Raw genomic sequence first — 14685 nt, forward strand, 5'->3', positions numbered from 1 at the left:
TCAGAAATTCACCTGCCTCTGCCTCCCAAGTGCTGGGACTAAAGGCGTGCGCCACCACCGCCCGGCTAAGCTGGTAAGTCTTAAACAGGATGTAAAACAAGAAATAACATAGTCAAGGTTTCTACTGTGGAAAAAAAAAGCCAAATATAAATTACACAGGGCAGTGTGGGGTCTCAGTTGCATTGAAGGTTGTCCTTGTGATTCCTCAGTGATAAGGAAAGGGAGCAAGAGTCGTGTGTGGTGTTCAGAAACTGTTCTCTGGGCTAAATTGCCACACCTGTCCTTCTGAGCTCCTGCCTGAGTATGCAGAGTTGTAAAATAAACTGTCTCCAAGGCTAATATGAAGTGAGGATCTTCATTTCTCACAGGTTTTTCCCCCGCAACTTTAAGTTTTTGTCTTAAGTATTCCATTGCTGTGAGGAGACATCAGGACCAACTTTTATAAAGGACAGCATTTAAATGGGGGCTGGCTTACAGGTTCAGAGGTTCAGTCCATTATTTTCATGGTGGGAAGCATGGCAGCAATCATGTAGATATGGTGCTGGAGCTGAGAGTTCTACATCTTTTTTTTTTTTTTTTTTTTTTTTTTTTTTTTTTTTTTTTTTTGGTTTTTCGAGACAGGGTTTTTCTCTGTAACCCCGGCTGTCCTGGTACTCACTATGTAGACCAGGCTGGCCTCGAACTCGGAAATCCGCCTGCCTCCGCCTCCCAAGTGCTAGGATTAAAGGCGTGCGCCACCACCGCCCGGCTGAGAGTTCTACATCTTGATTCAAAGGCAGCCAGTAAGAAACTATCTTTTGTAGGCATCTAGAAGTAGGCCCTCTTCCCGCTGGGCCTTGAGCACAGGAGCCTCAGAGTCCACACCCACAATTACACAAGTCCAAGGAGGCCACACCTCCTAATAGTGACCCTCCCCGGGTTGAGCATATTCAAAGCACCACAGTATTATAAGTATCAATGTATAATTCTGTCTTCCTTAAATAAATGTTAGCATTTCTTACACAAGCTGGCTTTTAAAACTTTTATTTTTAATTGACAAAAGATTAATAAAGGACGCCTGAGGCTTAATGAGAGGTTTTCATCTAAGTCTAGCCAAGGTTCTGCGACCTCAATCAGCATATATGCACTACATTCCCTTTACTGCTCCTGACTCCACATCTTCAAGCCTTATGAGGAGAGTTCAATTATATAAGCAGGGAATATTTTGCTGCCCTGAAAAAATTTCTTAGCATAGTAACTACACATACACATATGGGCTAGAAGTTATTGAACTTCTTCAATAAGATGATGGAGAAAGCAGCTATGTGGGTTCTACTCAATGACATACAAGCAAATCTGTCTGATAATATTCAGTTTCCTGGCACCTGTGTTCCAGTAGCAAAGGAAGAAAATAATCAGTAAAAGGAATAAAGAAAATTTTAACTAATTATCATGGCCCAAACATTACTTTTTCCCTTTCTTGCCTTTTTTTCCTCTTACTAATCTTTTAGTATTTTTAAATTTAACTTTATTATAAAAATTGCAGAGCTGGGAGATGGGTCAGCGGTTAAGAGTACATGTTCCTCTTACAAAGTATCCGGGTTTGATTCTTATTACCCATTTGGCAACTGACAACCGTGTGTAACTCCAGTTTCAGAGACTCCAATGCCCTCTTCTGGCCTACATGGACTCCAGGCATGGACATGACAGACAGACATGCAGGCAAAATACCCATATACCCATACAAAGTGAAAATAAACCTGAACATTACCTAAAAATGTTGAAAAACACACACACACACACACACCAAAACTAACCAGACCTAAACACCAAACAAACCTTAACACTCAGTGTTAAGTCCCTACATGACAAAATTTACATTATTTTGATGGATGATTTTATTTCAGCCATTTATTTATTACAGCCATTTGAAAGAGGTCTTAAAATCCTGTTTCTTCTAGGCATTATCTGTGTTCCTCTGTGAGACAAAGACTTTATGCCCCAAGTGTGATAAGCTCTAGCAAGCTGCAGCATTACCATTCAGCAAAATACCTGCCTTGGAATTCCTACATTTACCCAGCATCAAGTCCAGAAAAGGAGACAAGTCTTTAAAAACTTGTATCATTTTGCATGTTAACAATTTATCTCCCCCTATGGATCTCGGTCACTTATTTTTACACACCTTTTGCTCTTGTATCTGGTGACAATGTTAAGTATAGCTGGAAACTAGAAGCACAAAAAGCAAGTTTGTTATGGTTTCTCACGTCACTCGCACAATCCTGGGCTTTTGTCATCTCAATAAACAGGGTTCAAGAAATTATTGCAGTGTAATTTCCCTGAATTCACATTTACGATTCCTGGGTCTTAAAATAGCTTTTAAAATTACTGTTTCAGACTCCTAGAGCCATGTACCCCATACTGTAATTGGGCGTTTGTGTCCTGCTCCCCGAATGGAGTTGGAGAAATGAGAAACTGAGACATTATCTGACTAATATTTGCTGATGCCTCCAAGTATGAATACTTAATTTTAAAAGGATAAAAACTACCAAATAATCTAACTGGTCCCAGGGATATGACTAGAGCCATTCTTTTTTATTAGGGTAAGGAGATTGCACATGAGGAAAGTCAAATTGCTTTCCACCTGTAGAGAAATTACTTCAGGCACATATATTCCAAGCCAGCTATACCATGAGACCCTCGAAAATGAAAAAACCCATGTTCATAATTCCTGTGTCTCGGTGCAATTAAGCACTAGTAAACGCCAAAACATTGTCCTAATTGGTAGTTGTCAATAAATTTGACCTATAAAAATCCCAACTTATTGAAACTGACATCATGGGACATTCCAGGATTTCCACTTTTCAAGGCAGGCTGGCAAACATTCTAGCATTGACACATACTGTCCACACCCTCCAAATTATCTTTATTTCAAGACATTTTTAAAAATTTTTGTTCTTTCCTAGGAGGAACTGTAGTCAGTACAGCTCCACCCCATGCACTGACAACTCATAGTGCCAGCCTCAGCCTGCCTTCTGCTGGCTGACTGCACACACCATCTCAAATATTCCCCAACACAACTGAGGCAGGTCACTGAAACTGTTTAGCAGGTGGTGTTCACTGCCAAGTCTGACCTGAGCTTGATGCCTGAATACCACCAGAACATCCCAAGTTGACTCCAGAAGTTATTGTTAGCACACACTGTAGCTGAATTAAAATATTTCCTGAAGGTCTTGAGTTTCTTCCTTTCCTTAACAGCCCACAGACAGACTAGATCAAATGCAGATTAAGAGTCCCCTCATCATCTAGAGTTCTGAGACAGCTAGGGCTAACAGAGAAACCCTTTCAGGAAAAAAAAAAAAAACCTTATCACTCCTGATTTCTAAGCCTTTCCACGCAATTGCAGTACAACCAACTAGAACACTAACTGACTTGGATGCAAACAGGATTCAGAAATTAAAGCTTAAAAAATGTTTACATTTATCCCTTGGGAACTTAATCTTCCCTATATTTAACCCTTCATCTTCTCTAATCCACCTTCCTATTCCAGTTTAACCTTGTTCCATTCACACCAACTGTGGATGTCTACTCAGTGAAATTCAACCCTCAACCTGTCATGGCATGTAACCAGGGCCTGGACCAATTCTCTATAGTTCTGGCTGCCCAAGTATACCTTAATTCTGAGGCTTGTGTTTAATGCTTTGACTGTCTCCTTTGTCCATCAAAAATACTAAATACATTTACCCAACTAAAATCCACTATCAAGCGCCTGAATAAGGGCATTCCATTTTATAGCAGCAAACAAAAAAATACAAGAGAAAAATGAGCCAAAGTTTTATTTATTTCTTGCATTTGAAGTATTCTTCGATGACATCCTTGGCCTGAGATTCTTTGCCATAGTCCTTAAAGAAAATTAGATGCAAATTACTTTTTCAATATTTTTTAAGTTTTTAATTAACTATTGATTCAGTCTTAAACTGCTTCCCAGCATTAATACTGTATGTAGCCATTTTCAGGGACCTTAAAGACTTCAGTTGTCCTTAAGGCTCGTAACATGGCATCAATATTGCCAGTCTTTCCTAAATTTCTCTGCATAAACATTGTGATAAGCAGATCAATTGGCTGGCTTTCAAATTATGGCTTATCTTTACAGAATGTTTGTTTTTAAAACTGCTATTTAAAAGACTTACCTTAACCACTACGCAACTGCAACCAACCACCTTCCGTGGTTTCCCCTCCCGATCGATTTTACAGAGGCCTACCCATTCCCCTAGTTTCTTGTTGTCATCAACCTATCAAAGACAAAAGCAATTACTAGCAAGGACTAAAACTGTTAAAAACCAAAACTCAAAATTCCCAAGGTGGCTGTGTCAGATGGGTGACATGGCAGTTTCCTCACCACGGTTCAGTAGAGGGAGCCAGTTGTCATCATGTACAGGCCACCAATTATCAAAATTACCATGCAGCTTAGTTGTGGTGCCTGTGGCTCAACACCATTATCACTAAGGCAGAAAGAACCTCAGCTTACCTTTATCAGGTTGATTTGGTGCTCAGCACAAAGTGCCTCCACCAGCTTGACATACATGGGCTCATCACAGTTGGATGCAAGCACACAGAGATGGGCTTGGCGCCTAAAATGCAAAATTCAAAGGTGAAACCAGCTTCGAGTGTTTCCAGTCTTCACTATGTTAGCAAACCTTACTATATGGGACACATGAGCATGTATGTACCAAACTGCAGATTAGCCAACATTTTCCTGTACAAACCTTGGCCCTCAGATACCACATACGATTATTTCTTGAGACCTATTTATAGCTAAAGAAAACCATAACTATTTTCTTTCAAGAAATTTCAAACTTGAAAGTTGACCCAAAGCAGGACTGTGAAGCAAGCATTGTAGGCATTAACAGTATCTGTGATGCCCACCTGGAATCAAGTCAGTTTACAAGAAATCCAAATACCACCTGACTCTACCTCATGCATTCGAACATACACATACATAAGCCTAATAAATCACGAATGTTTTCAAGTAATCCGGATATAGCTAGTTTCCCAGACACTGCAGTCTTGCCCCATGTAAGTTGTATTTGTAAACTTGCTAATGATGTTCCTTTACCTTTTAGCAAAAGTAGCGGATTATCCCCCACGAGCTACAGGTTTGTCAGACTAGCTGTTTCTCACCCATAAACGGGTGAAGGGGTATCCGACAATCCAGAGTCATCATGCAAACACTGTAGCTTTACTACTGCTCGTCATCCCCGATCCACACACCAACCCACACTAATCTTAAGTGGGCTAGGGTTGATACCTTTTCCTATGTTTCCTGCTGGACGGATGACATTCAGAACTTTTGTGCTAACAGCATGAACTTCACGCTTTCTTCCCTTGGCTGCAGTTTTTGTTCCGGCTGCAACACCCCACAGTATTGAGACTGAGACACGTACTTGTCTAAGGCTTTGGCAGCTTCGCGTATGCCACGTGCTAGGCCATCGTGGATGAGGGCGGTCTTCAGCACCTCTTGAAGAGCAGTGTTGACGTCCATTACACCTCCAGCAGCTATGCTGAAATGCAGACAGAATCGTTAGAGTCCTCAGCAGGCCAGGAATAACTAAAATGTTGAAAGCCCAGACCCGCGCAGGCCGCGGGAGGCCTAGGGCCCTTTCGCTCACCCTTCCTCGGCCATGGCGGTGGATTACGGGTAACGCCGAATCTTGAACGCACTGAAAGACAAAACACCAGTAAATCGCCTATTAGGACCCAAGCACTTCTCCACATTTGAAACCAAAGCTCACAGAACAAGCCTTAACAGCGTACAAGCTTGATTCAGACTCACCACAAGCTTCCGCCTCCGCACAAGCTGGCGGCGGCAGGGGAAAAGGCCGCTGGTGGCCAAATGACGGTATTTAAGCGCTCGGCTGAACTTCTGTGCGCATGTGCAACTCCTCCCACAAGAGAGGTGGCTCCCGCAGAGCCGGGCCATAGGAGTTTCCACTTCCGCCTTTAGGAGCGTCTGTGGTAAGAACGCGACTGGATTTTTAGCAGGCATCACGGCGGGCAGCCTTCTATCCGAGGGCGTGGCCCACGGAGGTCCCAGGATCTGCTCCTACGGAACGCGAGAGGAACCAATCTACTGTCACTTTCTTCGCTGCATTACAAAATTAATTGGTTCTAAACAGTTTTTCCATGTCTTATCGTGAAGTTTCCTGTTGACAATACTGGCCGATTAGGCTGAACGTGTCCACAATTTGGTCCCTTTGTTTTGAGCCTCTCTGAGTGGCTGTGATTTGTCTATGATAGCAAACCTACTGCTTTCCAAAGTGTTGAAGGAGACCTTCCAGCCAGGTTAGATCATGGTTCTGAGTGCTACCGGTTCTGAATGAATATTTAGATATGACCCTAGTTTATTTCTGAAGTTGCAGCTTCGCAGAAACTGGGATCCCTGAGGTACATGTTAAACTCTCACTGTAAGTTTGTCACTAAGGGGAAATCCTGGCATTTGAAACTCCCACATTCCACCCTGGTGGACTTGGCCACCAGGAATGGAATTCCAAAACCTAAAAGCCGGTTCCCGCCTACGCCGACAAAGGCATTTTAATTTTGAAGGAATCGCTCTTCTACTTCCAAAGCAAATACACTAGACAACGCTTCTCTCAGGAGATATCCCCAAGCCAGTCAGAGTTTCTGATGGCATACTGTCGGGCTCATGAATTTCATGAGGATTTCAGAAAGTAGATGAAGTTCCTTTTTAGCTTTTCTAATAAACGTTTGGGTTTCCCCTTTAAAGCCTCACGCTTACTTCCTTAGCCCTGCAATTCAAAAAAGTGTTTGATAGGTGGTTAGTTTCTCTGGGCGTGTTTTCTGCCAGTGTCTTTTTTTAAAGATGAAAGGACTGCGGACACTTAAAATGTCTGCATTTAAGAGGTAAAGCTAGTGTTTTAGCCAAAGATTAAAATGCCAGAATTGCCACGGGGTTGGGGAGTGGAGATGATGTGGAAACGAAGAGGAATTGGAGTTTATGGCAGCATTTAAAAGAGGCTTGAACTAGAGTTCCAGACAAAGTGCAGGAAGAGCATTCAGACAGGAAGAGAGCACAAAGGGGAAGAAGGCACGCGTGCCTTTTGGCTGTTTTGGAAGTGATTTTGAAGCATTACATAGTCAGAAAAGAATGTGGTTAAGTAGAATTTAGTTTAAGGCTATTAAAAGTTAATGTGCCAAATTGTACATAAGGTGCAAGCCTTTAATCTTGAGAAGCAGAGGCAGGTGGATAGCTGTGAGTTCCAGGCCACCAGGAAGACCATGTCTACAACAAGGAAAACGTTGAAGTGTTAAGCATATTAGATTTCTCTTTCCAGAAGAGAAGTCTCACAGAAGAGACTAGATGGTAAAATTGGAAAATAACTACTGTGTGTAAATACTAAGAAGAAACAGCTGTGTGCCTTTAGCTGGGAGCCTAAATGTTAGTGCTGCTCCCAACACAGCAGCAACCAATTCAAACTTGATTTCTCTCCACACCTTTGATGTCAGCTCTTTGTCCTAATAGTCCACCCTAATAAATGCCTTTCTGTCAGCAGTAAGCACCCCCTTTTAACAACTGGAGCCCCCTCTTAAATCTTGATTGTATAATCATTTTAATACCCAAAGGAAGTTATTTTTTGTGTGATGAAGATTTTTGTTTTAGATAAAGATTCTCTTATTTCACACACTCTTTAACAATAACCTCTTAATTTTAGGTATTGTCAAAGGTGGCGGAAAATTCATACATAGTGGCCCTTACCCAGTACATTCTAGCAGTCACATAATATATATATACAAATATGGGCTAGAAAGTGTCCATACAAAGCAGTGGGTGTGACTTTGTATGCGCAGATGGCTGTGCCTGAGCATCTTACCTGCCATCCCCAAGATGGTGACCAGGAACACTTATGAGGGCCTAACTCCAGGAATATGCTTCACATAGCCAGCCACATCCACTTTGAAGCAGAAATCAAAGCAAAGCCAGTTATCACTGATTTTGAAAAGATAAACGGTGTAAATAATAGGAAGGGGAACAGGGTAAGCAGAGCTGGTGTGGATGTACAAAAGGAGACTGAATCACCACCATAGAGCCATGAAAATAAGCCCATTATTACTGATGGAAGGAAGATGATTGGAATACAGTAACAATATGTCAAATTCTCCCAAAGTATCAACGAATAAATGTTTTGTTAAAAAAAAAAAGCTGGAAATGATAGCTCAAGCCCTTTAACCCAGCACTTAGGAGGCAGAGAGAGGCAGATATCTGTGAATTCAAGGCCAGCCTGGTCTACAAGTTCCAGGACATCCACCGGTGTTACACAGAGAAACCCTGTCTCAAAGAACCAAGATAAATAAATGAATAAGTAAAATAAAAATAATATTTAAAAGTAAGGTTGGGACTGTAGTCTAACAGTGGTAGATTGTGTGCCTGGCCCGGTTCAGGCCCTAGCACCATACACGTGTACACTCATACAATAATAATAACAGGAATGAAGGACAATAATAAAAATGTTAGTCTTTCCAAAATACCACCTAATGTACTAACTTCTTGTCTTATTCTTTGTCTGGAGACCTGTGCTGTCTTAAATGTTAAGGGGCTGCAGCTTAGAACCACCAAAGAAGAAAGCCTTGGTTGAAAAATTACCTGGCCTAGGTTGGCTTCTGGGAGATTTTCTTGATTGTTCATTGACATGGGAAGACCCAGCCCACTGTGGGTAGCACAGTTCCCTGGGTGGGCGGGGTTCCTGAACTGTGGGTAGCACAGGTCCCTGGATGGGCGGGGTTCCTGAACTGTGTAAGATGGGAGAAAGTTGGATGAGGTAAGCACCCAGTATGAGTGCATACATTTCTCCCTGTTTCTGACTCTGAACAGTGTTATTGTGTATTAGTGCCTGCCTTGGCTCCTTTCAGTGATGGTCTGAAACCTGGAATTATAAACCACATAAAGCCCTCTTTTCCTAAATTGCTTTTAGTCAGGTTGAGTGTCACAGCAACAGAAATGAAACTTGAACAGGACCCTACATGATAATGTTAGCTCTTATTAAGTAATGTGAATGTGTCATGGCAGAGTGTATAATTCTAGTACACCATATGCTGAGGCAGGAGAATCATGAGTTGAAGGCCAGTTTTAGCCACATGAAATTTGAGACCAGCCCAGCTAACAGATGAGACCCTGTCTCAAAAACTAAAAATAAGATGATGGTGATGATGACAACAACAACGACGACAACGAATTTTTGTTTTAATGAAATCAAGACAGAAAGTTTCTCTGTTCCCAAGGTCAGGGGTAGATAGATGGAAGCTGGCCTTTCCTGACAGTGGACTTCAAAGTCTTTGCTTTGAATGCAGTCATTTGACACCTAAATGTGTGTGGGGGAAGGGGTGTCGCTGAGAATTCAAGGATCACTCTTCTGATCACGGTTTGACAATAAGACAACCGCTCTTGTCTCACTGTGCTAAAAATTTACATAGATGGAAAAATATTGCAATTAGGCAGAGAAAGAGAGCAGAGATGAAGATTTCTGAATCATCTAAATATAGGTGTGGTTTGCTAGGGCAGGCGTAGCACAACCCAAACACACACTTAAAGTCTGAAGATGCAGAAATGCGCTACCTCATAAGCTAGCTAGCTTCGAGGGCTGTGTGACTTAGCTTTGTGCCAGATTCTAGCTCCTGGACTTTGTGAGTCTGGTTCCTTGATTAACTTAGGCTAGACCCAATCCTCCTCACATGACATTCTTCCTTGTATCTTTGTGTCCAAAGTTTTTCTTTTTGTAAAAATATCTGTCAGATGAGGAGGTTTTCCTCACTTCAGGTGGCCTCATCTTACCTAAGTATAAAGTGCTATTCCAAATAGCAGGTTGTCTGAAGTGAGGATTAGGGCTTTCAAGGTAAATTTTGAGAGAACACACAGTACTACTGGTTTTGTGCCTCCATGAGATCCAGCTGTAAGGCATTTTCTCATTTAGTGATCAAGGGAGAAGGGCCTAGCACATTGTGGGTGGTGCCAGCCCTGGGCTGGTAGACCTGGGTTCTGTGAGAAAGCAAACTGAGCAAACCAGGGGGAGCAAGCCAGTAAGCAGCAGCCATCCATGGCCTCTGCATCAAGCCTCCAGTATTCTGCCCCGCTTGAGTTCCTAGGCTGACTCCCTCCAATGAGGGACTTTGATCTGGAAGTGTAAGTGGAATTAACCCTTTCCTCCCCAACTTGCTTTCTGACCTTGGTGTTTTTGTCAAAGCAATAGAAACTCTAAGATACACAGTCCAACTTTTATCAGTGTCAAAAAAATGAAAGGCTGTAAAATAGATTAAGCAGGAGGATCTTTGATTTGGACTGCACACACACACACACACACACACACACACACACCTCCGTGACTTAAAGTATTTGCTGTGCAAATGTGAGAGATTGAGTTTGAATCCTCACAATTCTTCTAAAAGCCAGACACATAGTATAGATGTATGTAAGCCCAGCTTCTTGTGGGCAGGTAGAAAATGAGTGATAGAGTTGGCGAATCCCCAGCTGAAGGGCCAGATGGTCTGGCAAAAAGCAGTGGGAAAAACAAGAAAATGACCATGTCTCTAACACAAGATAGTAGATGAGCACCACTTCCTGAGGTGGCCCTCTGGCTTACACATTCATACTGTAGTACATGGATACCTGAATTCACACATGTACACACATGGAGAGTCAGGGGGGAGAGAGAGAGAGAGAGAGAGAGAGAGAGAGAGAGAGAGAGAGAGAGAGAGAGAGAGAGAGAACTAAATAATTTTTGAAGATAAAAATAAACAAACAAACAATAATGGTGCACACGTTTAATACCAGCATAGGCAGGAAGCATCTCTTTGACTTCAAGGCTAACCTGGTCTACATAGGGAGTTCCAGGACCACAGAGAAAAACCCTGTCTCAAAAACACCAGAAAATAAAAGGCAAAAACTATTTTCAAAAACTTGAAAAAGAAAATAGAGCTGGGTAGCAAAGCTAGCCTAATGTGCACAAACAATGCTATATCTTTGGCCCATCTCAGAGGAGCTAGAGTCCCAGCCCACTCTGTAGCCGGTCTTCAGTAGGTTATTCAGAGTTCAGTGAAGATGCAACTGATGGTGTAATATTGTGAAGATGAAATGAGTGGTGGCTTAAAATGCTTATGTACCTTGTACAAAGATGTGTGGAAAGGGCTGGAAAGCCACTCCGATGCAGAGTGTTTGCCCAGGGAGCTTGCATGAGGTCCTGCTTTCTATTAATTAGCACCAAACAAAACTGGGAGTTAACAAAGCATTCAAAAGGCAGAGGCAGTGTTGACAGAAGTTGAATGTTGTCCTCAGCTACATAGCAAGTTTCAGGCCAGCTTGAGAAGTATGAGACAGTGTATCCAAGACAACAGTACAATTTTAATGGTCTAAAATGTGATGATTATTTGAATTCACAAATCAGTGGAAATAGTCTTAGGTGCCTAAGACTAGAACTGAACTCAGTCCTGAGTCAGGTGTGTTGATGTACACCTAGAATTCAGAGTGTGGGGAGTCAAGGCAAGAGGATCAACTGGACTTAGGCTACAAACAAGTTTGCAAGCAGCTTAAGCTCCATAAGACCCTCTCTCAAGCAAACAACAAAATCCTGGCCCTCCTTTATCTCACCAGTGACATAGTAAGGAGTTAGATGAGCTGCCTTGGCAGGCTTCCTTGGGCCGGTTAGTTTTGCCCTATCGAGCGAGTGCAGCAGGTCTGGACTATGCTATCTGCTATCATTGTTCTGGTTTGGTTTAGCTGCCATCCATGCTAGCCTTCTTCTGTGTCCAGGTTGCAGAAGGTTTCTGCATTTGCAAACTTTCTACTTTCAACGCTAGGAAAAGAAAGTGTGATAATTGCAGAAAATGTGAAAAATGCTCCCCTGGGCAGATAATTAAGCTAGTAAAAAAAACAACAGATAAAGAGAAAAAAAAAAGTAAGAACAGGCAGACCAAGTGGGAGGAGAACATTACATACAAGAGATTAATAATGCAAACACAAAATTCCATTAATTTCTTTGAAGAAATTAAACAAGTCAAATGACACTAGGCCCACATTTTACAAGGGCCAAGAGACAACTTCCTACAGATATTTCCATACTTAATAAAAACCCTTAAAAATAACCCAGAAAGAAACAAAACAAAAAGCACTCACCATCAGATGACTGATACTTTATAATGACTCATATGTAATATTACAGGGAAAAACTCATGCGGAAGAGAAATGGCATGGGAAGGAAAACTTGAATGTTCCAGAATGAAGAACCTCAGAAATGGTAAATATGAGAATACATGTAAAAAGTTGGTTTTCCTCTTAGGTAAGGAAATGTATGGCACTAGAGAGGGCTCATTGGTCAAAAACAGTAGCTACTCTTTGAGAGGACCCAGGTCCAATTCCCAGCACCCAATGGCAGCTCACAACTTTCTGTAACTCCAGTTTTAGGGGATCTGATACCCTTACATAGTAGACACTCGTGCAGCAAAACAACTTACAGTTGAGGATGGATTCTCTGTTTTGATTGGTAGGTTTAGTCATAAGATATATGTCCCTCCCCATAATTCATCTAATTTTATTTATTTATTTTATATGTATGAGTTGTTTGCCATTATGTGTGTCTATGTATCAAGTGCATGCAGAGACTAGAAGGGGGGTCTGATCCCCCTGGAACTGGAGTTACAGCTGGTTGTGGGCCCTCTAGAAGAACAGCCAGTGCTCTTAACCACTAAACCATCTCTCCAGTTCAATGTATGTATTTCAGCCAGGTACACTTTTTGCAGAGGCATAAACTGGTAAATAGGAGATTCACCCCTTAAAGTCCTTTTGAGAACTCAAGTTTGCCTTCTTGTCCATGTATCTCAAACTAGTTCATCCTGGCTCAGGTCTTTACATAAACTGAGTATAGCAGAATAGAATCTGTCTAAGTTTGATGATTAGGAAGGCAAGAAGAACTGTGCCATTGTTGGGAGAGGAGCCTGTGTGCAGCTTAATGAATCTGGAGGTCCCAGGTTCATAAAATAATGCCAAGTATATGAGAGGTGTGTGAGAAGTCCAAGCCAAGTGAAGCCTAGGTTGCTGAGCTATGAGTGCTTTTAAATTCTTAATTAAATGAGCAAAAGCTTGGAATCGTCTGATCCAGACCCCAAGAATCAGTAATGCATAGACACAACACAGGAATACAATTTTTAAATCTTTTTAATTGCAATTTGTTTATTTATTTGGGGGTGGAAGGGCACGAGTGCCCCAGCACTCATGTGCAAGTTGAAGGACAGTGTGGGGGAGGGCTCTCTTCCATCACGTGCATCCCAGGAATCTAACTTGGGTTACAGTGCTAGGCAGTAAGCACCCTTAGCTTCTCAGCCATAGTGCAGGCCCAAGGGTATATTTAAATATATATATATATATATATATATATATATGCATGTGTGTATAATAGATATAAAATATATAATAACATATACATATATACATATATACTAAGAGTGTAAGAATAGCTGCTGATTGCAGAGGGAAATAGATGTCAATATAAATGGAAAAATTAGTTAAAAAAGGTTGTTAATACAAAGTCAAGAAAAGTTCTGATAGAGTCTAAGAAAGAAAGAGGTGGGGGCAGGAGGCAGGTCACATTTGGGTGAACCAACATCTGCAGTTAATACCAGTCCAGAAAGTAAGGTTTTAAAAGACAGAGAGGAAAAAAGAAAACCATAAAAGAAATAATTGGAGGAAAGTCTTCTGTGTGTTGAGGCTGGGTCAAGGGTGGGTCAGGATGAGAGCACAGTGTAATAGCAGTGGGCTACCATGCACTGCTCTTCCAGAGGACCCAAGTTCAGTTCCTGGCACCGGAGAGTCTGGCTCCTTTAACTCCACCTCCAGGGGATCCAACAGCTTCCTCTGGAACCTACATTGGCATATATATAAGTTTTTAAAATTATTTGTAAAGGTTTTTAATAAGACTAAGCTTAGGAGGTTAGGGCTTAGAGAGTCCATAAATAGCCTGGAAGAGTCTGCTCTAGCTAAACCTGGGGTTTGAAGCGTTTCCCAAGTTCTTTGTCTCAGAACTACTTTAGCCCGCTGGAATTTCTATATAATCTTCAGGATCCACAGTAACAAGGCCTAAGCAAGATTCACTTTGCTGAAGTACCGTCCTTTCCCAACAATTCTATTGTAGAGCCCAACGCATTTTAGTAAAATATTTATCATCTCTGTCACATCTGTAGTAGGTCAGCATGCTACTAATGGGCAGCCATACAAGAGTTTCATTCATATTAAAATCAGATCTACCGCAGGAATATGATTCAATCCTTCGCCTTGACCTAGATTTCCAAAGTTAAACTTTTCCTAAATAGTAAACAAGGAGAAGACAAAGTGAAAGCCAGGTTTACGCTGGATACTTCGAGTGGAGAGAAGGGGCACTTGCCTGCACCTCTTGTCACTAAGGAGTGCACAATCACACTAACTAGGTCATAGGACCTTACAACCCCAGCTGTGGATATGGAAAAACAAGACAACAACGACAACAACAACAACAGAAATGGACTTTATCATTCAAAGACACAGCAAATGAGCCAACCGTTTGCCATGCAGTAGACACCTGCATCCATAGAATGTTTCCATAGTAGGACTTCCCCAACGCTCGCTACATCTCTCTCTCTCTCTCTCTCTCTCTCTCTCTCTCTCTCTCTCTCTCT

General features: G+C 41.8%; 2 protein-coding genes and 3 non-coding genes across 6 annotated transcripts in view; 1 reads left to right on the top strand and 4 right to left on the bottom strand.

Annotated features, from left to right (window-relative positions):
• Positions 1 to 3797: 3797 nt before the first annotated feature.
• Rps12 (ribosomal protein S12) lies at positions 3798 to 5905 on the bottom strand. The gene is made up of 6 exons (XM_031380601.1): positions 5810 to 5905; positions 5646 to 5696; positions 5421 to 5537; positions 4505 to 4607; positions 4167 to 4268; positions 3798 to 3878 (listed from the first exon to the last, which is right to left on the bottom strand). Exons 2-6 carry the CDS (start codon positions 5657 to 5659, stop codon positions 3816 to 3818), a joined length of 399 nt encoding a protein of 132 aa, XP_031236461.1. The 5' UTR covers positions 5660 to 5696; positions 5810 to 5905; the 3' UTR covers positions 3798 to 3815.
• On the bottom strand, positions 3975 to 4105 carry LOC116097963. The gene has a single exon (XR_004121627.1). It is a non-coding gene; the product is annotated as a small nucleolar RNA SNORA33 (small nucleolar RNA).
• Positions 4341 to 4415, bottom strand: LOC116097975. Its single transcript, XR_004121636.1, has one exon. It is a non-coding gene; the product is annotated as a small nucleolar RNA SNORD100 (small nucleolar RNA).
• LOC116097958 lies at positions 5133 to 5206 on the bottom strand. The gene has a single exon (XR_004121623.1). It is a non-coding gene; the product is annotated as a small nucleolar RNA SNORD101 (small nucleolar RNA).
• A 242-nt stretch (positions 5906 to 6147) lies between the features above and the next one.
• Slc18b1 (solute carrier family 18 member B1) overlaps positions 6148 to 14685 on the top strand; it is a 45270-nt gene continuing 36732 nt past the window's right edge. Inside the window, exons 1-2 of one of the 2 annotated variants that reach the window (XM_031380603.1) lie at positions 6148 to 6420; positions 12201 to 12275. The gene's annotated coding sequence lies outside the window, so the exon portion shown is untranslated. The remainder of the gene's footprint in view (positions 6421 to 12200; positions 12276 to 14685) is intronic. The other variant, XM_031380602.1, reaches the window with a different exon arrangement.

This window comes from Mastomys coucha, unplaced genomic scaffold (genome assembly GCF_008632895.1).
Source record: "Mastomys coucha isolate ucsf_1 unplaced genomic scaffold, UCSF_Mcou_1 pScaffold2, whole genome shotgun sequence".
Lineage (NCBI taxonomy): Eukaryota > Metazoa > Chordata > Mammalia > Rodentia > Muridae > Mastomys > Mastomys coucha.